This window comes from Elaeis guineensis, chromosome 12, assembly GCF_000442705.2.
Source record: "Elaeis guineensis isolate ETL-2024a chromosome 12, EG11, whole genome shotgun sequence".
Lineage (NCBI taxonomy): Eukaryota > Viridiplantae > Streptophyta > Magnoliopsida > Arecales > Arecaceae > Elaeis > Elaeis guineensis.
The window spans coordinates 16,174,808-16,199,279 of NC_026004.2; the positions used below are offsets into that span (position 1 = coordinate 16,174,808).

General features: G+C 39.2%; 1 protein-coding gene and 1 non-coding gene across 5 annotated transcripts; both read right to left on the reverse strand.

Annotated features, from left to right (window-relative positions):
- Positions 1-1,130: 1,130 nt before the first annotated feature.
- Positions 1,131-22,331, reverse strand: LOC105054926 (pentatricopeptide repeat-containing protein At1g71210, mitochondrial). Of its 4 annotated transcripts, XM_073246510.1 has the most exons (3): positions 19,348-22,331; positions 4,989-5,400; positions 1,661-2,055 (listed from the first exon to the last, which is right to left on the reverse strand). In XM_073246510.1, the coding sequence occupies exon 1, from the start codon at positions 22,178-22,180 to the stop codon at positions 19,436-19,438; it is 2,745 nt and encodes a 914-aa protein (XP_073102611.1). In that variant the 5' UTR covers positions 22,181-22,331; the 3' UTR covers positions 1,661-2,055; positions 4,989-5,400; positions 19,348-19,435. The 4 variants fall into 4 exon arrangements, with proteins under 4 accessions (XP_010934879.1, XP_073102612.1, XP_073102611.1 ...); XM_010936577.4 differs by lacking the exons at positions 1,661-2,055; positions 4,989-5,400 and adding an exon at positions 1,131-1,588; XM_073246511.1 differs by lacking the exons at positions 1,661-2,055; positions 4,989-5,400 and adding an exon at positions 1,132-1,553.
- On the reverse strand, positions 9,378-9,483 carry LOC114914723 (small nucleolar RNA R71). Its single transcript, XR_003802336.1, has one exon. It is a non-coding gene; the product is annotated as a small nucleolar RNA R71 (small nucleolar RNA).
- Positions 22,332-24,472: the final 2,141 nt, after the last annotated feature.

Consider the following 24,472-nt stretch of genomic DNA (forward strand, 5'->3'; position numbering starts at 1 on the left):
TATGTTTCAAGTGAAGAAGATTTTTTACTTGAAACTTAAGTGGATAGCTATTTTTAAGATTAAATCCAATTGAGTATTTCTCATTAGTTTTTTCAAATAAAAACGTCTAGGATATGTTTGTTTTGGAGGGGAGGTTGGATTTTGAAATGGAAATGGCTTCTCTTCCGACCATTTGGTTCGGAGAGAATCTCATTTACATTCTAATTTTAAGGAAGAATGGGATATCCCAATCTCCTAAAACTCGATCATCATTTTTCTCTAGCATTCAAATAGCATTTTGATTCTAGTCATAATAAAATACTTCAGGAGATGTGACTATTCCAATCCATTACAATTTTGATTTTAATTGTGATTATGGTCACAAATCAAACATGATTTCTAGCACAATAGAGAATGCTGATAGCCTACGTAATATATATGGTTGATGCCACATTTCATCAAGTGATTTATTAACCGACGCACCTCAATTTGATTGAAACCAAAGACTTCCAAATAAAGGAGAGAACCAACTGCTCACCAGACAAGGGCAGAATAGATCGGGGGCTATCATATTCATCAAAGAGTTGCGTGGATGGCTTTCAAATAAGTATTGAGTTTGAGGACTCGTGCAGAATAAGAATCATGGTTTTCAATAGCTTAATGAATATGTAAGAATTCCAAGAGCTTAAGAACTACCCGTCCTCTTTCTCATGCATGTTCTTCACCCAGAGTTAAAAGAGAAAATGAAAAGGATTAGCCAGACGAAAAAATCTGAATTTGTGCAAGTTTTTCATTTTGCAAGCAGATTATTGAACTTGCAAATTTCTCATTAATTTTCTGACTGTGATTTCCGTTTGATGGCCATGACAAGATGGTCGCATGCTAGTATGTACTGTCAAAAATTGTGAACTTATGCAAGTTTTTTATTTTTATCCCGAACTTTACTGTCATGCTACAAAATTAAAGTTCAGGATAAAAATGATAAATCCCAAGAAGTTCAAAATTTTTGATATAATTAATCCAAAATAAAAAAAAATAAAAAATAAAAAGAAAAGATGCATCCGTGCAGTGATTAGGAGAGTATTTACCTAATGCAAAAGATTTTGAAAACAGGAAGAGCTTTACCTGATATGAGTTACATGATGTCTTCTGTCAAAGGATAGATTCTAGGAGTATGCCATAGCCCTCGGCACTGATACCAGGCAAAATATAAAATATTACAGGACTTCAGGTAAGACAACCACCGCCAAAGTCCATTGTGGGTCATGTGCCCCCATTACTCAGTGATTCTGCTTAGTTGAAGCTGACAACCAACACAAGTCACAACAGTCCATTTGGAGCAATGTGCCTCTGTTCTTCAGTGATTCCATGTAGGCTCTAATTGAAGCTCCCATGCAACACAACTGGATACAGGCATCTGACTCGAATTCAGAGTATTGCAGTTCATATAATATTTCAGAGAAGTATGGTGAAACAGTTGGAAATTTGACCCCAGAGCTTTAGAAGCTTTTTTGGAAGCTGCTAACCAATGCAGCACTGGGCAGTGGGGATCATGCAATTACTTCAAGTACAATCTGGAAGCAGGATCATATACTATAACAGTAGAAATCTGGAAGAAAAGAATTCCCACAAATACGAATATTCATTGAGACTATGCGAACAAGGATCTACAAAAAATGGATAGTTTGAAACACAAAATAAACTTTGGATTGATATGAAAAAGGGAGTAGCCAATATGGACTCAGTTCCTATATTATTACATGAAAATTGAATTATTGTACATCAAATAATCAACAGAGAAGGCCAAAAATTTTGGGATGACCAACTTTGATGCTGCTTTCAGTGTATGGTGTAAGTGCAATGAAAACTGCCGATTAAATTACATATGAGGAATAAACAAGCCCCAAGCTCTGACTACTTCCCTCTCCCTGCAGCTTCTCTGATGTATCTAGCTAACCATATATCCTTACCGAAAAATTCAAGCTTTCCAAATTCATGCTTTTCCAAACTGGTAAATAGGGTCAGCTCTATCGAGTCAGAAACAACTCAGCAAATATTTAATATTTGGAACAGCACCTGCACATTCATCCAATCAAGAAGACATTTTCAACCAACCAGATATGAGAACCTTGAAATCATTGTCATGCAATTTGATTTGAAATTATAATTTCATGAGTAAAACTAATCAAACAAGTACATGATTCTGCTCCCATTTGCAAAAGCATTTTTTTAAGGGCTAAAATTGACAAACAAGGATATTGATTTCTGTCTTCCAAGAACCTAAAAGAGGATTTTTCACCATGTCTTTTAAAGAACACTAAGTATAGTTGCTCTTTTTTCTTTTTCCTTTTTTTTGTGGTGGGTTAAGAATAAAACTAACTTAACGGATAGTCTTCTTTTGCTTTTGTAAACAGAAAAGAAAGGCATATATTCTAGAACACAAAATGCATCCAATTACTAGTGCTTTTACAATTACATTGAACATTAATCTCCCACCTTTTTTCCCTTGCATCCCCATTAATCTATTAAACTTCGCCGCCTCCATACTCACCATATAGTCTAGACCAAGGTACGTAGAATTAGAATTGGACCTTATACCAGCTGGCTGGCATTACAGTTCAATATCCCCCCGTATCGAACCATACAAGGTCTGAATCGACACGGCAAAGAAAGTTAAGGAGAGGGAGAATTGGAGCAAATATGAGTGAGATAGAGGGAAGTAAGGAAAGGGAGGCTGATAGAGACGCCAATGGTGGCCACTGGAGGGCCATGAAGACCCTCGAATGACTAGAAAGAAAGAGGAAGAGAGAGAGATGGGGGGAGGGAGGGCCGGTGGTGGCCATTGGAGGGCCCTCGGAGGCCCCAGAAGGCTGGAATCTCTTCCCTAACTTCACTTAAGTGAAGTTGGCAATAGTGTTGCTGACTTCACTGTGAATTGGACCACAAAAAAAAAATTCCTGATTAGAAATAAGGGCGATCGCCCTATTTCAAGCCAATGAAAGCCCCCCCGAGCTGGGGGGGTGGTTGATTACGGCCTTTCAAAGGCCTCTGTGGTCCTTAGGCTTGGCAATTTTGTTTCACCGTATCCGATCCGATTAAAATCGAGAGTAGATATAGGTTCTAGTAAAAAATCGAAGTGGGTTCAGATCGGACACATAATAATATGTCCCACCCTGAACCCAACCCGATATATATTTAAACTCATATATATGTAGACCCACCACAAAGCCCTAGCCATCGTAAGCTTCCCTATTTGGCTGTTCCAACCTCCCACTGATTGAGGCTCCTTCCCTATTTGGCTGTTCCAACCTCCCACCGATTGAGGCTCCTTCCCTATTCGGCCACTCCAAGCCTCCCACATGATTGAGACTCCTAAGGATGAAAATAATCAGGGGAAAAGCAGGTAAAACCTTCCTATTTGGTTGCCCCAAGCCTCCCACCTAATCGAGACTCTTGACGATGAAAACAGAGGGAAAATCCAGGAAAAACTTCCTATTTGGCCGCTCCAAGCCTCCCTCCCGATTGAGACTGCTTAGGAAAGAAACATAGAGGAAAAATCAAGGGAACCCATAGGCAAAATCCACACAACCAAAAGAAAGATGGAAAAGTTTAAAAGGTAAAACTTTTTCCCTCATTTTTTCCTTTTCACTTATTTTCTCTTCATTTCATTCTCTTTCCTGGAGATCTGTGGGGAGATTTTCCTGTTTTCATTTTCTTTTCTCTTCATTTCATTCTCTTTTTGGGAGATATGTGGGGAAGGAGAGCACCTAAGGGAGATCTAGGGGAGATCTCATGCAAATTGTGGCGGTGGGAGTTGGTCTCTTAGATTTTGAGAACTTAATCTTGGTAGAAGGATGATTTTTTGTAGGATTTGAGGATTTTTGTAAGGCCCGGCCCGACCCATAATGGATACAGGGTGGACATGGGTATGGATTTTTTTCATAGCAGGATAAGTATGGATATCGGCCACCCGACCCATTGCTATCCCTACCGGTCCTCTAGCAGCCACCATCGGCCTCCCCCTCCTCCCGTTTCTCTATCTATCTATTTTCATCTATTTCAACTTAGGTAAAGCTCTGAAGGCCTCGGCGGTCCTCCAATGGCCTCGACGGGCCACTGACGGCACCACCAACATTTTCCTCTCCTTCCCCTCCTCTCTCTTTCTTCCTCTCTTTCCTTCGTGCTCCCTTCATTTTCGCCGGTGTTCCAAATTGAACAACCGAACAGCACCAATAGGTCACTGGCATGGTTTGGCACGGCCTGAACTACTCAATTCACCACAGTTCAGCGAACCTTTTCTTTAGACAGCCCATTTCTCTTAATAAGCTAATGTCATCATTTTGCTGCCTCCATCATTCTTATTGCCCTAAAGTGCGACAGTAGAAATGTAGAATAGAACAAAATGTGTTTTAGAAAATGGACTTGACAGTAACTCTTGGCTTTTCTGAGTAGCTAGCTTCGGTTATCAATTTTGGGTGTTGGCATTGTAAAGATTCTAGACATGACATTTGCAAATTTATTATCCCTCTTCCTAAGTCCCAAAGGCATGCATCAATCACATGACACCTGAAATATTTTACCACTGTTATCCCCTTGGCTCTCAGTTCAAATTTCTTCCTTTTTGCTCCATTTCCCCTTATAACAGCAGATCAAAGATGATGAAGATTTACAAAAGAGTATTTGTCGCAACAGTTTGGTTGAAGGTTTGTTGTCATTTGCACTTTTACTAAAATTACATTTATTATATTCTAATTTAGCTCTACTGATTTTAGATTCAACAGCCTCCATGAATCTAAAGTTGCATCTCCTCAAAATAAGGTTAGCTCATTTGCGACGGACATACACCACAACACCTTTTATTGAGTTGGCGAATAACAAGTACAAAGAGGTGCAAATATAGGGTTGACCTTTGGTCTAAGCCCACCATGAGAGAAAATTCATCTGTCCAGGCATAGCTACTTTAAATGCTTATCAGGCTCTTGCATGTACTTAAAACAACTCCAACATACCTTCCATGTGCACCTCCTTGACACCCTTTAATTGTCTCATGACACCTTCCAGTCAACAAAACCATTTGCGTAATTATCTTCCCTCTCTATATTTTTCCATTATATGCCTAAGGTCCCACTTTTTCATCTTTTTCTCTTTTCCAGGAAGAGAGGTGTGGCACAAAGCATAACAGTCAGCATACACCAGATCTCATAAACCTCCACGGAAACTATCTAGGAGAAGCATTGAAGCACATAACCCGATTTAAACAGCCAATCCGGGTCATTTCGCAGAGGATGCAAGTGATCAACACCAAAGTGTTGGGCTTAGTGAAACCTTTAGCATCATTGATAAGGGGGTAAGGCTGCCCGTCCGCAAAATCAGCATTCAACCAGTCAATGACAACTTTAGAATCTCCTTCTGTTCATAATGCTGTAGGATGAAAGTCGGTCATAGCTACAACATCCTCCCAATCAGCTTTTATCTTAATAGAGATAGTTGATGCTCCAGTTTGTTCAAGGGAATTGAAAAGGAAGAAAAAAGAAATTTAAGCACATTTCATGGAAAGAATAAGACAGAAAATGATACAATGTTCCCTTTTTTGCTCTGATAAGAAAAAATGGTGTAAATGTGATAGAGATATCTCATACACCATAAGCTTTTGTTTTCTTTCTTTTTTTTTATGCTTTAAAAAAAAAAAAAAGCTAAAATGGGTGCTAGTCTAGCATAGTGATGGTGGTTTTGGTAGATGATGGCGAAGGGTGAAATGAAAGGTGACTAGTGGCAGAAACTAAGGTGAAGGGCAAGTTAGCAATATATGGTGATGCTAGTGGTGGTGGTGTCATGGTGAGCATCAACATGATGAGCATAAAGAGGATGAAGAGAACATGATCAAAGCCTCCCACCAACAATTTTTTTAAAATCTTTTTATCTTGTGCTTGAGAACGGGAAAGGGAATTGACTTTTTTTCAAAATTTTTGTGAACTTGCAGAGTTTTCAGACCATATTCCACACAAGCAAAAAATAGAATTTTTTTTTTAAAAAATTACTAATAACTCTTCCCATTACTTTTTCAGCAAAACAAGCAAATCATAAGTTTAAAAAAAAGTGCATTGATGTCCCCCTACAAGCATGATGTCAATTTTTTTTTTGAAAATAAATGCCATTTTTTAAAATCTACGCCAGCTCTCACAAACTTTATGAGATCCCATCCATAAATTAGTTAACCAGACCAGATCAGCTTCATCCATGATTACCACTTCTAGTTTGGTAGCATTAGGCTTTCATGTCATTCTTAAATATGTAGGTACACATTTATCCTTAGGGAGTAGCAGTGCATATGCCTTCCCCGCAATTTTAGTTCTTTGCAAATTCTAAATCTAATTTTTCTTAACCACACTTGCTAAAATCATCTAATCCCCAATAAAAAGAATCTGATTTTGTATTAATCTCTCTTGTCTGATCTAATTTTGTGTAGTTTTTTGCTTGCCATTTTTCTATCTCAACTTACTATAAAGATAGACATTCCCAACCATCTTGTAGCTTTCAAAGTCTTCGGTACCATTTGCACTCAGTGCATGCTTGGTTGTCACATATTGTAGCACCTCTCCCCCTAGAAATATATGCATCTACATAGACAGAGTTGGACTGTGCTTTTCTAAGAAGGATAATAGAAGTCCCTTTTCTATGTTTAACCATTGGATTAAAAAGCATGACAACTGCATTCCTGGATCACAGGTTTCCAACAATAACTCTTATTCTACTATCCTGATCCACCACTGATGAATACTTAATTTAGGATGCTAGAGGCACTAAATATTGTAATCATTAATGTTATTTTATTAAGAATTTAATGCTATCTAGTTTATTTTGCAAGTAATTGGGAGTTTGGGTTCATACGATTCAATTTGAACTCAAATTGGTTCAGATTTGAGTGAACCAAGCAATCAGCTCTTATTTCAGTGTGAACGTAACTTAAAGATCAAGGGTCAAGAAGCAACCTCTCCAATCAAAGGCCCAGATTAAAAGATAAATGGAACTAAGTGTGAACACGACTTATTGATCAACGGAGGAGAATCAATATGAAGATCCAAGGGTCCTTATTCACACTCCCATCTCTCTTTTCATGAAACCCTAGCCTCCTCACTCTATAAATAGAACCCCAAGGCCTCCCTCTTTTTGAATCAAGCCAATGCCTAAGTTCTCTTCAAGCTTCTCTCTTTCTCTCTCCCTCTTCCTCTTCTTCATAAGTCTAGGGGAGGTACTAACCCTAGCACAACATATTTCTCCATAGATCTCTTTTCCACATCCCATCAAATCTAGGAGAGGTTCTAATCCTAGTGCCGCTACCCTTTCTCTGTTACATATCTGCTTCCATCAACCTTTCTTCCTTGGAGTTCCTGTACCAAGCCTTCCAGCCATCCTATCGCTGTCTGCACGAAGGAAGACGAAGGATTCTAAAAGACACATCCACCATCAGACGCAACAAGAAGATCAACTTGGTTTAGTTGTCTTATATCGTAATTTTATTTCTTTTCTTAATGTATGCTTCTTTATTAGATTAATAAAAAGTAATTTTATTTTTCATGCTTCTTTCTTAATTTTTTTTATAATTTATTATTTTTTTCTTTTGTATTTTCAAAACAATCAACTAAGATCTCTGCGGATACGATTCCGACTCATCCTATCTACATAGTAGTGAGTAGGGTTAATTTTGGTTTGCTACGACACGCATCAAATTTTGACGCCGTTGCCGGAAATTTTGGCGCGATTGTTTTGAAAAAAAATTCAAAATCAAAAAAAAATCTATAAAATAAAAAAAATATTTTACTACTTTCTAGATTTTTATTTCTTACTTTAGATTGCTTGATTGCCTTTTATGTATTCTTTTTCAAAATTTCTGCCTCATATTACTCTTTGTTTATGGTAGATTTATTATTTTATATTTAATTTTTTTTATTTGCATGCATAAAAATATTTTTTACTTCCTATAACCTAGTAATTTACTGCTTTCTATAGATTAAAATAATTTATTACTCTAAAAGTAGATTTGATTTATTGCTTTATTTGTAGAATACCTACTTGCCTTTTAATCTTAGTATGATTTACTTTTCATTTAGTTAGATTCACTTGATCTTCTAATATTTAATTAACCTAATTTAAAAACTTACTTTTTATTTTTTTTTGCTAAAAGATAACATAATATAAAAGGAATACAACGATTATACATAACACTTGACTAATATAAATAAATCAATTAAATTTTAAAATCCACTTAACATGTTTGGACATCTTTTCCTTTTGCATTGCATATTTTCATAAAAAAAAAATTCGTAAGGGTAAAATCCTAATCAACATAAGATGAAAATTTCATCATCCTTCCTTGGCCCACAAATCACCACCTTGCAATTACATTGACCTAAACTTCTAATTTAAAATCGATTAGACGTTGACCCTTAAGGATCCTCGAGCTCAGTAGGACAAGGAACCCTAAAAGTTAGACCGGGTTCAGATTAGTCAGTTTAACTGGTGTCTAGAAAAGTGGTTCAGGGATTACGTCCTGAAGGAAGGTTCATTAATTGATTCCGTTCGCTAACCTGACCAACACAGTTGGTGTCTAAGGAAAGCAACGGGGGGACCCCCACCAACCTTACACTTACCTGGCCAGTTGAGCGGCTAGTCTGCTGCTTGGAGTGCTTGAAGATGACCTTGGCAGTTAGGAGCTGTCTAGATCTAAGATAACCCATAGATAGGATTGATTGAACCACTTGATTGTTGACTAAAAATATCAAATCTAATTAATTCTTCTCTATCTTCTTAGCATTGGAACTCCTTAGGTTCTCTTCTTTAGAATTCTTTTCCCTCCTCCTACTCTCCTCTTCTCTTTCCAAAAAAAAAAAACTTGTTGAAATTAAAACTCTGTGAGATCTTTTGGGTGCATGCTAGGACGCTGATCATTACAACCTGATTTACACCCATTAGACTTAGAGCTAGAAAAAACTATTTGAATAAACCAAATCAAAATCATGGATCCAAAACAAGAGACTGACCCACCACGACAATTGAGAGAGTATTTTACTCCCTCATCTTACACTTGTCATGTATCCAACCTCCTCCTGTGGAGATGGCACAATACGAAATCAAGTCCAGCATTATTCAAATGCTTCCATCATTCTATGGACTAACGAATGAGGATCCGTATAAACACTTGGATGAATTTCTTGAGATATGCTCCACAGTAAAAATTCAAAACTTCTCCAATGATGCTCTCAGGTTGAAATTGTTCCCTTTTTTACTCAAGGACAAAGCCAAGCATTGGTTAAACTCCCTGGATTCCATAATCATTTCAACTTGGGACCATCTTCAGAAAGAATTCCTCAAAAAATTCTTTTCAATTAAAAAAATAAATCAAATTAGAAAAGCCATCACTAATTTTTCCCAATTGGATGGTGAACTTTTTCATGAGACATGAGAAAGGTTAAGAGATCTTATTCGTAAATGCCCCCACCATGCTGTTCCCAAATGGCAACTTGTTTAGTGTTTCTACGATGGTCTATCGGAGAAACACCGATAAATAATCGATGCATCGTGTGGTGGGATATTCATGCTAAAGAGTGAGGACGAGACTTGGCAGCTCTTTAAAACACTTAGTGAGAACTCCCTATATCACATGTCTGCCACCTTTAGAGAACAACCCATGTCTCAACAGAAAAGAGGTGGAATCTATCAGATTGAAAATATTATGGATATCCACAGTAAGGTAGAGAATTGTCTTAAAAATTAGACCGTCTTCTGAATATAGGACACTCTTCGATTCTACCTAATCCAGTGCAAGATGTTTGTGCATTGTGTGCAAGCCCGACTCATTTTGTTAGTGAATGTCCAACCGCACCTCAATTTTCTGAATTTGTGCATGAGCAGATCCAGCAAGCTCAAGCCCAACAAGCTCGTAGATCAGGAAATGATCCATATTCGAACACTTATAACCCCGACCGGAGAAACCACCAAAATTTTTTCTGGAGATCACAGCCAGTGGTTGGCCATGCTGTACCTAGACCAAATTATCAGGATCCGACATATAGGCATGGACCATACCACTAGTTTCAAAATACTCCCCAACCATCTATCACTGGTCACAGCTCAGTTTTTGAGGATAAGGTTCTAAAAGCGCTAAAACGATTAGAAGTCAACACCCAGACCCTTAACTCCCACACGCAATCCATTGCTAAGCTAGAAACCCAAATAGGCCAACTAGCAACCGCAGTCAGTAGGAGAGAAAGAAAAAAATTACCTAGCCAACCCGAGAGCAATCCGAGAGGACAATTCATGGTTGAGAGCTCCAATACTCCAGATACCTTTTCTGAACACGCCAAATCAATCATGACTCTCAAAAGTGGGAAGGTCATTGAACACACAAGTAAAATCAGTGAGACCGACCCTAGACCTCTGACTAAACCCAAATCATCTAAGAGCAAGGACACAAAAGTAGAAAAGAGACCAACTGCACCGGAATCACCTTACTTGCCTAAAGCTCCATTTCTGAGTGCCCTAAAAGCCCCCACTCTTATGGATAAGAAAGGAGGAAGACTGATGAGATGTTGGAATTATTTAAGTCCAAATTAATCTCTCCCTTCTAGATGCAATCAAACAGGTCCCAGCTTACACCAAATTTTTGAAGGAATTGTGCACCCAGAAACGTAAATCTCAATCACAACTCCCGAAGAAAGTATGCCTCACCGAACAAGCTAGCTCTGTATTCCAACACGCTACCCCTCCAAAGCTTAAAGATCCAGGTACCCCTACCATTTCTTGCATTATAGAAGACCTTCACATCGAACAAGCTTTCCTAGATCCAGGGGCGAGTGTGAACCTTTTACCTAGCTCGGTTTATGAACTTTTTGGATTCGGAGAATTGAACCCACATCGATCACTCTACAGTTAGCTCATAGATCAATTAAGACACCACGTGGGATGATCGAGGATATTTTGATCAAGGTAGATGAGTTCTATTTTTCAGTTGATTTTTTAATCCTTGACATGGAACTGAGTAGCAATCCAAGGCAAATTTCCATTATCTTAGGCAGACCCTTCCTAGCTACGGCAAATGTGTGCATCAATTATAGGACAGGAGTCATGGACGTAACATTTGGGAATAAAAAACTGAGATTAAATGTGTTTAGTGCATCCCAAGGACCATCAATGGATAGTTGCTTTGAGATAGATACATGCGAGAATATTATAGAGGAAGCAACATTAATGATTTTTGCACATGATTTTCGAGACACCCATTTGACGTACTTTGGAGTGGACGAGTGTGATATGGAGGGAGGTAGTGAAGAAGTAAACATTTTAGTTGATACATCAAGTGATGAAACTACTCCCCATTGGACAATCAAGTATGAGCCATTGCTTGCATTAGCCAATACACCCACAGCCCCATCATTATAATCACCACCTGCACTAGAATTAAAGCTACTTCCGGCCACACTCAAGTATGCATTCCTAGGACCTAATGACATCCTTCCGGTGATCATTGCATCAGACTTGACCCCGGATCAAGAAGCACAATTAATTGATGTTCTGAAGAAAAATAAAGAGCCTATCGGCTGGTCCATTGCCGATCTAAAAGAAATTGACCCCTCTATCTGTATGCATCATATTCATTGCGAGACAGATGCCAAACCCTATCGAAACATACAGAGGAGACTAAACCCAAATATGCGAGAAGTAGTGAAGAAAGAGATGGTAAAATGGTTAGACACTGGAATCATCTACTCCATATCCGATAGTAAATAGGTCAGCCCTACTCAAGTAGTACCTAAAAAAACAAGTATTACTGTGGTGGAAAATGAAGAAGGTGAATTACTTCCCACTCGCACACCATATGGTTGGCGAGTGTGCATTGACTATAGGAAACTCAATGCCGTTACTACAAAGGATCATTTTTCATTATCCTTCGTCGATCAAATCCTAGAACAGCTAGCAGGTCAACATTTTTTTGTTTCCTAGATGGTTATTCGGGGTACAATCAGATACCTGTATTTCCGAATGACCAAGAGAAGACCACCTTCACTTGTCCCTACGGTACTTTCGCTTTTCGACGTATGCCGTTCGAACTCTGCAATGCACCCGCTACATTTCAACGGTGCATTTTGGCCATTTTTTCGAATATGATGGATAAATATCTCGAAGTATTTATGGATAATTTCTCCGTATTTGAAACCACTTTTGAGGATTGTCTTCCTAACCTCTCCAAAATCCTTAAGCACTGCACGGAGACAAATTTGATTTTAAGTTAGAAAAAGAGCCATTTCATGGTTCGAGAAGAAATCGTATTGGGACATATTATTTTCGAAAAGGGGATTGAGGTAGATAAAGTAAAAATTGAGATCATCTCAAAACTACCACCCCCCACTTCAGTTCGACAAATACGATCTTTCTTAGGTCACGCTGAATTTTACAGACGCATCATTAAAAATTTTAGCAAAATATCGAGATCCTTGTGCAATCTGTTGGCCAAGGATACACCATTTGTCTTTAATGAAGAATGTCTACAAGCCTTCTACACGTTACGAACAGCCCTGACAACAACACCCATAATAAAACCTCCTGATTGATCCTTTCCATTTGAAATCATGTGTGACGCTTCCGATTTTGCAATAGAGGCCATCTTAGGTCAAAGAATCAATAAGGAGCCACATGTGATCTATTATGCTAGCAAAACTCTATCCGATGTTCAATTAAACTACACTACGACAGAAAAAGAGCTACTAGCGGTGGTATTTGCCCTTGATAAATTTCGTTCATATCTGTTAGGGTCTAAAGTTCTAGTGTATTCTGATCACGCGGCTTTGAAACATCTGCTCTCAAAAAAAGATACTAAACCACGATTGATCAGATGGATCCTTCTGCTTCAAAAATTTGATCTAGAAATCCGAGACAAGAAGAGTTTCGAAAATGTGGTCGCTGATCATATTTCTAGAATCTTAGTTAATCATACGATGGGTACAGATGAAGTCAAGAGAAAATTTTCTGACGAATAATTTTTTGCAACATCCTCTGATCAAATCCCATGGTTTGCCCACATCATTAACTACTTGGCAACAGTACAAGTTTCTCTCCATTGGACAAAACAGGAAAAGGATCGATTCTTCTCACAGGTCAAACATTATTATTGGGAGGAATCCGAATTGTTCAAACATTGTCCTGACCAAGTAATTCGACGCTGTGTCCCTGAGGGTGAATATCAAAGTATACTTACCTTTTGTCACTCTCATGCATGCGGGGAACATTTCAGTGAGAAGAAAACGGCCGCAAAAGTGTTACAAAGTGGGTTTTACTGGCCGACATTATTTAAGGATACACATAAATTTTGCCTTGAGTGCTTGCGCTATCAGCAAACGAAAAATATTTCTAGAAAAAACATGATGCCCCTATCACCCATCTTAATCGTGAAAGTTTTTGATGTTTAGAGAATCGATTTTATGGACCCCTTTCCTCCATCCTATGGATATGAATATATTTTGGTTGCGGTAGATTACGTATCTAAATGGGTTGAGGCTATGGCAACCAGAACGAATGATCACAAGGTGGTAATCAAATTCATCCAACAGAATATCTTAAGTCGATTTAGTTGTCCAAGAGCCATTATTAGTGATGGAGGTACACACTTCACGAATAGACACTTTGAAAGTTTAATGAAAAAATATGGAATCACTCACAAAGTTACCACACCATATCACCCCCAAACTAGTGACCAAGTGAAAGTCTCCAACAGGAAGATCAAACAAGTTCTTGAGAAGACGGTTAGGCCTGATCGAAAAGATTGGTCTGGACGATTAGACGATGCATTATGGGCCTACCGTACTGCATACAGGACCCCGATAGGAATATCTCCTTACCGACTCGTTTTTAGAAAAGCCTACCATCTGCCGGTAGAGCTAGAACACCGTGCATTTTGGGTCATAAAGCAATTCAATTTTGACATGAAAAATGTGAGTAGTAATAGGAGACTACAATTGAACGAATTAGAAGAGTTACGCAATGAAGCATACGAAAGTTCACGAATTTATAAGGCTCGAACTAAGGCTTATGATAAATACATTTCACGAAAAACATTCGAGCCTAATCAAAAAGTGTGGCTTTATAATTCGAGATTGCGACTATTCCCTGAAAAACTTCGTTCACGTTGGGATGGATCATATGTCGTAACTCAGGTGTTCCCTCATGGAGCAATTGAAATCAAAGATCCTAAACAGGAAAATACCTTCAAAGTAAATGGCCAACGATTGAAATATTATGTGGATGAAATTAGAGATAGCGAGCAAGTTGACTCAATTGAATTACAGGATCCAGTTTACAATTAAATATTGGCTTGGTCTGACTGAAGATCTTAAACTTAACGCTTGTTGGGAGGCAACCAAATATTTTATTTTTCAGCTATCCAGTTTTTTTTTATTTTATAGAAATTTCTGAAAAAGACAATTAGCCAAGTTGGGGAAAGCACCATGATCAATGGAGTCAAGAACACACTAGCCCAACAATGAACGACATCTTAATCAACATTATACACATCGAACTCAGGTGGTCTTATTCTTTGTTATACTCTATTTTTGCTTTGTTATGATTCTCTTCTTCCATTGGGGACAATAAAAATTAAGTTGGAGGAGAGAATAACTAATTAAGTCCTCGAGTATGGTTAGAAATAATTAGTTTTGTGCATCTAAATTTTGTCTCAATTTGAAGTTAACCAGGCACTCTAATCAATAAATGATTAACGGTCTAAATAATTTTAGATATATCGAGGAAAAAATTATTAAAGACATCCAATTAATGAAAAAATTTAGATCAAACTAAATTTTGAAGTGATTCTAGAACCCTTTTCCCACCATCTCAATGAAAAATCTGCTTTATGGGAGTATGGATAAAAAGGTCGAGATATGCAAAAAAAATATTATTTAAAAATAAAATAAAATAAAAAAGAAAGATTTTTAACATTTCTCACTAAGTAACCGGACCCATTCGCCTAAGTAAGCATTGTTGTTCGCGTCAAAAAGTGAGAATGTGAAGAAACCTCTTGTATAGTCAGTTTTAACTCGTAGCCTTTTTGACTTGAGTTAGTAAGCCTGAGGGATGCCTTACACCTAATGCCCTAAAGCTAACTGGTTTGGGAGTCATTGGCCTAAAGCTCGCTATAAGAGTCAATTAGAAAGCTTAAGGGGTTAGGACATTACACTGACTATACATGTAAATATTTTTTCAAAAATAATAATAATAATAAGGGGACTAAATTGTAAGAAGACAATAAACCCTGCTCACATCAAGTTTGAGGACTTAAAGAGTAGAGTGGAAAATCGGTGAAAGAATATCTCTAAAAATTTTATGGCTAATACTCAACCATTAACTAGGTCGAATTGATAATCCAATGAAGTACCTTTTTAATGATCTAGCCGGATATCAACTATAGTTAGGAATATCTAGGATAACTTTCAATTCAAGGACAATTTGGTGTACAATGCTAATGTATCTATTTTACTCGAGGACGAGTCAAGTTCAAATTGGAAGGTATAATGAATACTTAATTTAGAATGCTAGAGGCACTAAATATTGTAATCATTAATGTTATTTTATTAAAAATTTAATGCTATCTAGTCTATTTTGCAGGTAATTGAGAGTTTGGGTTTATACGATTCAATTTGGACTCAAATTGATTCAAATTTGAGTGAACCAAACAATCAGCTCTTATTTCAGTGTGAATGCAACTTAAAGATCAAGGGTCAAGAAGCAACCTCTCCAATCAAAAGCCCAGATTAAAAGATAAATAGAACTAAGTGTGAACACGACTTATTGATCAACGGAGGAGAATCAATATGAAGATCCAAGAGTCCTTATTCACACTCCCATCTCTCTTTTCATGAAACCCTAGCCTCCTCACTCTATAAATAGAATCCCAAGGCCTCCCTCTTTTTGAATCAAGCCAACGCCTAAGTTCTCTTCAAGCTTCTCTCTTTCTCTCTCCCTCTTCCTCTTCTTCATAAGTCTAGGGGAGATACTAACCCTAGCACAACATATTCCTCCATAGATCTCTTTTTTACATCCCATCAAATCTAGGAAAGGTTCTAATCCTAGTGCTGCTACCCTTTCTCTGTTACATATCCGTTTTCATCAACCTTTCTTCCTTGGAGTTCCTGTACCAAGCCTTCCAGCCATCCTGTCGCTGTCTGCACGGAGGAAGACGAAAGATTCAAGGAGACATATCTACCATCGGACGCAGCAAGAAGATCAACTTAGTTTAGTTGTCTTGTATCGCAATTTTATTTCTTTTCTTTATGCATGCTTCTTTATTAGATTAATGAAAAGTAATTTATTTTTCATGCTTCTTTTTTTTTTATTTTTTTTTTTGCGTTTTCAAAACAATCAACTAAGATCTCTGCAGATACGATCCCGACTTACTCTATCTACATAGTAGTAAGTAAGGTTAATTTTGGTGTGCTACGACACGCATCAACCACCCTTGTCCAAGCACCTTTGAATGCATGATTGAACTATGTCCACTTTACCACCCTCAGCTCTAAGTACCTGACTAATCTATTTGGGGAGGGAATTGTCAAGGTTGGTGGGGGGCAGAGACAAGTGGTTAAAGGAGGGGAGGAGATGGATTGGAATGGTGAAGGAGGGACCCTAAAGAAGGAGGGTGGCGGAGGATGAGACAAAGGAAAGGGGAGAATGACAGAGAAAGGAGAAGATCAATAAGAGAGACTGTGTAGAAAGGAAAGGAAACTAACAAGGGAAATTTAGGAAAAATGGGGGCAGTAAGAGAGAAGAGAACGGCATGGCAGAGAGAGAAGGGGATAGGGAAAAAGGGCAACAAAAAAGAATACATTTTCAGATATAATTGATATGATCCTCTCCTAGTCCTACAGTAAAAAACCTTACAAGGAGGCTCACACTCTTCTTGAAAGGAGCATGCCAACTGACATGTAAATGACATTGCATGCACATATGCAGAATATGCATCAGAGTATGCTTATGTTTGTGCATGCATTTGTGCATGATGTGGACATCATTGGCAAATTTTTTCATATTGTCATGTGCCTTCCTGTATTTGATGAACTTCTTGAGTTCCAATTTGCCTTTTGAAATAGTGCATCCTTAAAAGTTGTCATACATTGCCCTCTAAATCACAACACCTATGTGTTTGACATCTTACGTTTTGCATCTCTTTTCTTGCTCATCATTTCTAGATCTAGAATTACAGCCTAAGTGGTGGAGTCAAGCACCTTCCAACTTTTGCTACTGATTTTTTTATTTTTCTTCTTAGGAGAAAATACATGACATTATAGCTTATTCACTCTTGAAACAACCAAAACACTCACCTGTCTCCTATAAATATGTATTTGCTAGTAGAGCATATTCCATTAAGAATAAACCAATAGCAAAATCACCCTTTGCACCCCTATCTCCAAACCCCTGTTTACCCATGTATACTATTAGATGTTATGCTCTTGCGCTTCCTATATGACCATGAAGCCACCAGCTATAAGCTTCTTTCTTCCTCTAAAATATCTTACATCGATTCATCCATCTCCACTAAAAACTGACTCTTTTTTTCCCTTTCATCCTGTTTGTAATTCATATGCTTTGATAAAGTTTCTCCTCCCATATTGTAAACTCAAAAAATATCATTCATTACGTGACCTCCTTCCATCCATTACTTAAATCACTTATGTCATCATCCATTAACATCCCAAAGCTATTTCTTATATTATCACATTCTAAATGCAAGCTTATGTCTATTGTCCATCTCTATTTTCCTCTTTCTTACAGCTCTCTTAAGCATGCCACTCTTGTCTTCTTGGTATCCAACAGTCTGTTTTTGCCCTTCTTATCAAACTCTAGCACTCCACATGGCAAGCTGTATCTTCTCTAAGACAAGCCTTTAACTGCAGTTAACCCATTTAATGAGAGAAGACTCATTATCTTGTCATTACCATTGTTGCCACTGCAATTTGTTGCTTATAAGAGATGCCTAGACAAACTCTTGCAAAATTTTCCTCTTTTGCCATAGTTTTCAGTTACATAGTGCTTTCTTTTATCATCATGGTATCCAATAGTTTTTGTTTCTAGTTGAATATATATGCAATCAAGCATAGGATTCACTGAACCTAATGGAACCGTCCAATTCGAAGCATGCCGAACCATACCGATGGCCAATCGGGATAGTTCCGACATTCGAAATGAGATACCTACAAGGACAGAGGGACAAAGGAGAGAGGGAGAGGAAAAGACCGGAGAGGCTACTAGAGGACTATCGAAGCCTCCAGAGCTCTGCCCTCCTCCGGAGAGAGGAAGAGAGAGGGAGGAGGGAGGCAAGGAGCAAGAGAGGACGGAGAGGCCGGTGGTGGCCACTGGAGGGCCATGGGTGGGCGGATCTCCCTCCCTGGCCTTCTCAATCGAAATATGGGCGCTTGCCATTTCGATTTGCAAGAGGCTGAGGGAGATTTGGCCATTCATAGCCCTCCGATAGCCATCACCGGCCTCCCCATCCTCTCCCATTGCTAGTTGCCCTCTCCCTCCCCCTCCCACCCCCTCGCTCTCTTCCTCTCTCAATTCTCTCTTCCTTGCTCCGATCATTCAAGGGCCTCTATGACCCTCCAACAGCCACCGTTGGCCTCCCTCCCCCCTCCCTTTTCTTCCCTCCCTCTCCCTCCCTCCTCCCCCTCTCTCTCTCATCCTCTAGTTCTCTCTCTCTTTGTTGTGTTAGCTTGGGCCCGTTACAAAATGGCATAAGGAAGTACCAAGCCATATTGTTGGTTGACCAGTACGTGCTCCAGTACCGGCACAGCCAACTCTGATTAAGCATATTTAACCTTCAAGATGCTTCTTATATTACAACTCCATTGAGTCCATCTACCCTCTAACCCTCTAAATCAATCAAAAGCATCTCATGGTAAGTACAGAACTTAAATATTCACTAACCCTAGCAAACAACACCTCCTTCCTCCTAACAGTTTAAGATTAAACTCCTAGTAGAGATTAATATCTCCTTTAGCTGATAAAAAATCAGTTTTATGAGCAACAGGTATTCTAATATGAGCCTATCAAGCAAGTACTTTACTTTGGACCTATCACACAATGTATCTTTGGCCCATCCCATATGCACGAAGGTCATATGCAGCTTCACAGTCAAACTTATCATGCCAAATATTAACCTCTATACAGAAATTATAAGAATTTTAATCATAGATGACTACCGACCAGGAATAAAGATCAATAACAATATTTAACTAAATAACCAATAATCCAAAATTAATAATTATAACAGACTAGAAAATGAAGTATGTAAAAGAGGAAGCAATTATATGCTGTGACAAAGTTTACCTGCTTCAGCTGTGAGAGGAATCATGGAACCATAATCAATTGCAAGAAACATGAGAGTACACATGAATCACCAGAAAATTATTGCTTGCTAAGATGTGTTGTTGTATATCCTAATTGTGTACCAAGTTGGATGAAACCCATTCTGGTACATTGCATACATCCATCTCTCAGCCTCCTTTCTTTTACCATGCTTGCAGAAACCATGCACTATAATGTCAAAACTGAAACGGTTTGGCTCATATCCCTTCTTGCATATCCTTTGAAACAAATCACATGCATAGTCCATCCTCCCTGCCATACTCAAGCCCCGCAACAACATATTGTAAGTATAAATATCGACGGGGAAGAACCTTTCGACTAATTCTTCCACCTTGTCCATGTTCTCTCTCATTCTGATTCCACCGGAAAATGCAGCAATAAGATTGCCAAGCATCATCTGTCCTGCTCCTTTTGTTTCTTCACTCATTCCCACTGGCTTGACTTCTGAATTCCTATTTCTCGACCGAACCCAAGCCCACAGAAGCTCCTGACTCTTCAAACTATGCAACAAAAGCACATTGCATATAAATGCAGAAACTGGGCGACCTGTTTCACTGAAATCCTCAAGAACCTTTACTGCCACATCATAATCCTTGGCACAACACAATCTGAGCACAAGCTCCTCATAACACTGGAGGCTTGGGATCAAACCTTTGTCCCTCACCTCCCTCCAGAACACCATTGCCTGCTCTGGCATCCCAGCTTCGCAGAGACCAGATATAAATGCATTGTACAATTTGTTGGTTGGCTCCTTTTTCTCACGCAGATAGTAGAAGAAGCTTAGAGCATCGCCAATGCGTTTGCTCTTCAGGTAGCTCTGAAGAACAAGAACTTTGCTCTCTATTTGAGGTTCAATGCCTGCATTCTCCATCCTGCTATAGATCTCCCTTGCCATCTCGGGCTTCTTGGCATGTCCTGCCCCATTGATGAAGTAGTTGCAACACGTCCGTGGGTCCAGTTCATTCCGTCCCAACTGCTTGTTTAGCAGCTCAAGAACCTCACTGAATTTTCCCATTTCGCACAAACAGCAAACCACATCGCGATAAAGACTCCGACTTGGAGAGTGACCAATCTCTTGCATCTCGATAATGAGACGAGGAAGCACATCTACCCTCCTCAATGCAATGAATGCCTGAATCAAATTGATGTAAGTAGATCTGTACCGAACCAGACCAGTATTCTCTTTGCCAACCATTTGGGGCACCAAGCAAGCCTCTTCAACATCACCAGCCTTGCACAGAGCTGAGATGTACCTGGCAAAAACAACAGTGGCAGGCTTCACGTCCCTCTGGAGAGCGCCATCGAGCAGCTTGCGCATCTTATCAAGCTTCCCTTCCCTGATAAGCATGCTGGCGATAATGTTAAATGTCTGCCGCCCAGGAAAGTAGCCATGCTGCATGGATTCCTCCAAGACCTGGCACACTCTGTCGATGCTCCCCTCCTGGCACAAAGCAATGATCAAATGGTTGTAAACCTGCTCGGTTGGGTTTATTCCAAGATCCATCCTTGAGTTGTAGAGCTGGACAGCAACGTCCACCAACCCAGCCTTGCAGAAGAAGCAGAGTGCGGCATTCATCGTGGCCCGATCTGGCGGGATCCCTTCCTCCATCATTTCCACAAGCACATCGTAGACAGCCCCGAGCCGGTTTCCCCTCAGAAGCCGGGTCACCAGCTGGCTATAGTGGATGGTTTCCGGGATGTAGTCCTCCGATGTCCTCTTCCTCCCCAAGAACTCCAAAGCCGCGTCGAGCCTCCCAGTGGCCAAGAGGTCGGCGACCCAAGCGCCATAGGCCTCGGCAGAGCCGAACTCGTCCACCAGCCGGCCGGCAGCCTCGAAGCGGCCGTCGCGGCAGAGAGCACGGACAAGGGTGCCGACCATCCGGCCGGCGACGGCGCGATAGTCGGACAGGCCTGAGCTTTCGAGCTCCCGGAGGTACGCCTCGGCGTCGTCAAGGCGGCCCTGGCGGCAGAGGCTCTTCATCTTGATGCAGGCGGTGACGGGGCCGAAAAGGCCACGGGCGGCGACGTGGGCGAGGATGGAGTCGGCAAAGTCGAAGATGGAGGCCTCGACGAAGGAGTTGAGGAGGACGTGGTAGGAGAAGGCGTCGAGGTCTAGGCCATGGAAGCGCATGCGTGCGAGGAGCTGGAGGGCGAGCTCGGGCTTGCCGGCGACGGCGTAGCCGACGATGAGGGTCTCGTGGAAGCGGGGGTGTGGCGCAGCGGCGTTCGAGGTGAGGAGGAAGGGGTGGCAGGAGGAGGGGGAGAAGATGCGGAGCCAGTCAAGGACGACGGAAACGAGGCGAGCGCGGGAGAGGAGGCGGAAGACGGCGTGGTAGGCGGCGCGCGAGTGGCGGTAGCCGGGCTGGTGCCCGGACCAGTCGAAGAAGCGGAGGCGGAGGAGGAGAAGAGGGGCGGAGGGCGGGGTGACGGCGGGGTGGGGACGGTGGCGGAGGGTCTGGAGCACGAGGGACTCGGAGAGGGGGATGCGCAGGCGGTCGAAGGTGGCGTCAAGTGAGGACTCGTCGGGGGCGCCGGCGAGGGCGGCGTAGATTCGGTCGAGCGGCGAGAGGGGGTCGGCGCCGAGGCGGAACCAGTCTTTAACGGAGGCGGCAAGCAGGGAAGAATCGAAGCTAGGGTTAGGGTCAGAGCTTGGTTTGGAGTCTAGCAAGGGGGAGAAGGGGAGAGGGGCGGCGGAAGTGGAGAAGGGGAGGAGGAGAGGGAGAGATCTAAAGGTGGATATTTTGAAAAGATTTTTGGACGGGGAACGTTTGAAGAGGAGGAAGAGAGGGGGCATGGCTGGAACGGAACCCTAGCATCGAATTCCAGCTTCCTCTTCTTGCTTCTTTGGCCGTTTGAGGCCGCGCCGCCGGGGCCGGGTTGGTCTACTTGGTTTCCTTCTCTTCTACCGCTTGGCAATTCTGGATGGGTGGTGAAGACACGAGGGCAAACGTAGCGCGGCTTGAATTTGGACCGGCTTTGACAGAGTTACAATTTTGGGATAGTGAAGAGGACCGAACCGGGTTCGCTGACAAGTCCACCCGTGATAACTGATAAGTCTATAAACTATTGAAAAAAAGGGGTAAAAACAAAATCTCCGAATAATTTTGTATATTATAGGGAGGTTTTATGATTTATATATAAATTATGCGTAAACTACTCTTAGAATTCTCTCCGATCCTACCAGGAAAATTGTCTTTAAAAAAATAATAATAATAATATTTTTAAATAATAATAATAATATCCTTATTTTTGGAATCTGCTTTCCTCGTAGATTAGAAATTCTTCTCCCCGGTCCCTCCTTTCTCTTCACCATCCATCGTGGAAACAAAAATCATACAAGGCAGGCACTTAAAGAAAAATTATTGGATGGACTTCATAATTTATTATATTTTTTCTAACATCAATCTTTAAAAAAAAAAATTAAAGATCAAAAGCTCTTTCTACTACCAAAATTGTTAATTTTATAATTAAAAATTAAAAAAATAATATTTTTTTATTTTTATAACACACTTTTATTAATATAATATATGACTAAATGACATACATCAAGTAAATTAATCATGAAATAAGATAATATATATTTTTATATAAATTGAATATAATTTTCAGAATATAAAGTTCACAAATACACAGTACACAATCAAATAATACATACTTAATAAATTAATTATTTAATAACTCAATACATACTTCTCACCAAATTGATACATAATTTTTAAAATATTATATTCACTAGTATACATTATATGGTAGGTGATACACACTCATTGATTTTCTGATACGTATTCCAAGCTTCTCTAATATACATTACATGGTAAGTGATACACACATTTAAATAAATCAATAGATAGTTTTCAAAACACGAAGTTCACCAATATATAACACACGACCAAATGATACATATTTGGCAAATTAGTAATCTAATAATTTAATATATACTTTTAATTAGATTGATATATAATTTTCAAAACATTATATTCATCAATATATACTATATAACATAATAATATATACTCATTGATTTTCTAATATATATTACGAGCTTTTTTGATACATATCTAGTAATGATATAATATACACCTTCAGATAAATTGATATACATTTTTTAGAGCATAATATTTACATGAAGATATATATTACTAGTGGATATGTATTAAAGAAGCTTGCAGTGTGCATTAAGAAGTCAATAAGCATGCATCATCAGGTCGTGTAATATATACTAGTGAACATAATGTTCCGAAAGCTGTGTATCAATTTACTTAAATATATTTGTTAGGTTACTAAATAATTAATTTGTTAAATGTATATCACCTATATTGATGAACTCTATAATTTAGAAATTATATATCAATTTATTTAGAAATGTGTATTGATTTGTTTGATGATTAATTTATTTAGTATATATCATGATCATATAGTATATATGCATTGATAAAAAATATACATTAAAAATGAAGAAGAAAGAGAATATTATTTTTTTTTAAATTATAAGACTGACAACTCGATTAGTAAAAAAATATTTAACTTTCAAATTTATTCTTTAAAATTGATGTTAAGAGAAATCTAACAAACTTTGAAGCCCGCTTCATCATTTTTTCTTTAATACCTACCTCATATGATTTTTGTTCAAGTGACGTTGGAACCAAGGTTGCTAATATCAAGGTTGCTAATACACGCACCCATGATAAGCCTCTAAACTGTTGGAAAAAAAAAAGAGGAAAAAAATAAAATCTCTGACTTATTCTAAATTTTCCTATTGATAGATTGATTCTCCAAATAATTTTGTATATTATAAAGAAATTTTATGATTTATATATAAATTATTCCTGAGCTACTCTAAGAAATATTTGTAATCTTATCAGGAAAATTGTCTTTCAAAAGAAACACAATATCCTAATTTTTGGAGTCCACTTTCCTGATAATCTAGAAATTCTTCTTCTCTGGTGTTTTCCCTTCTTTCCAGCATCCACCATTGAAAGCATCTACTTATGGATAGCTCATCGGAGCTTCCAAATAGGGAATGCATGATTGACTAATGATACCCCGCTTTATTGCTGGTAAAGTTGTTTTTGTTTTTACTACCATT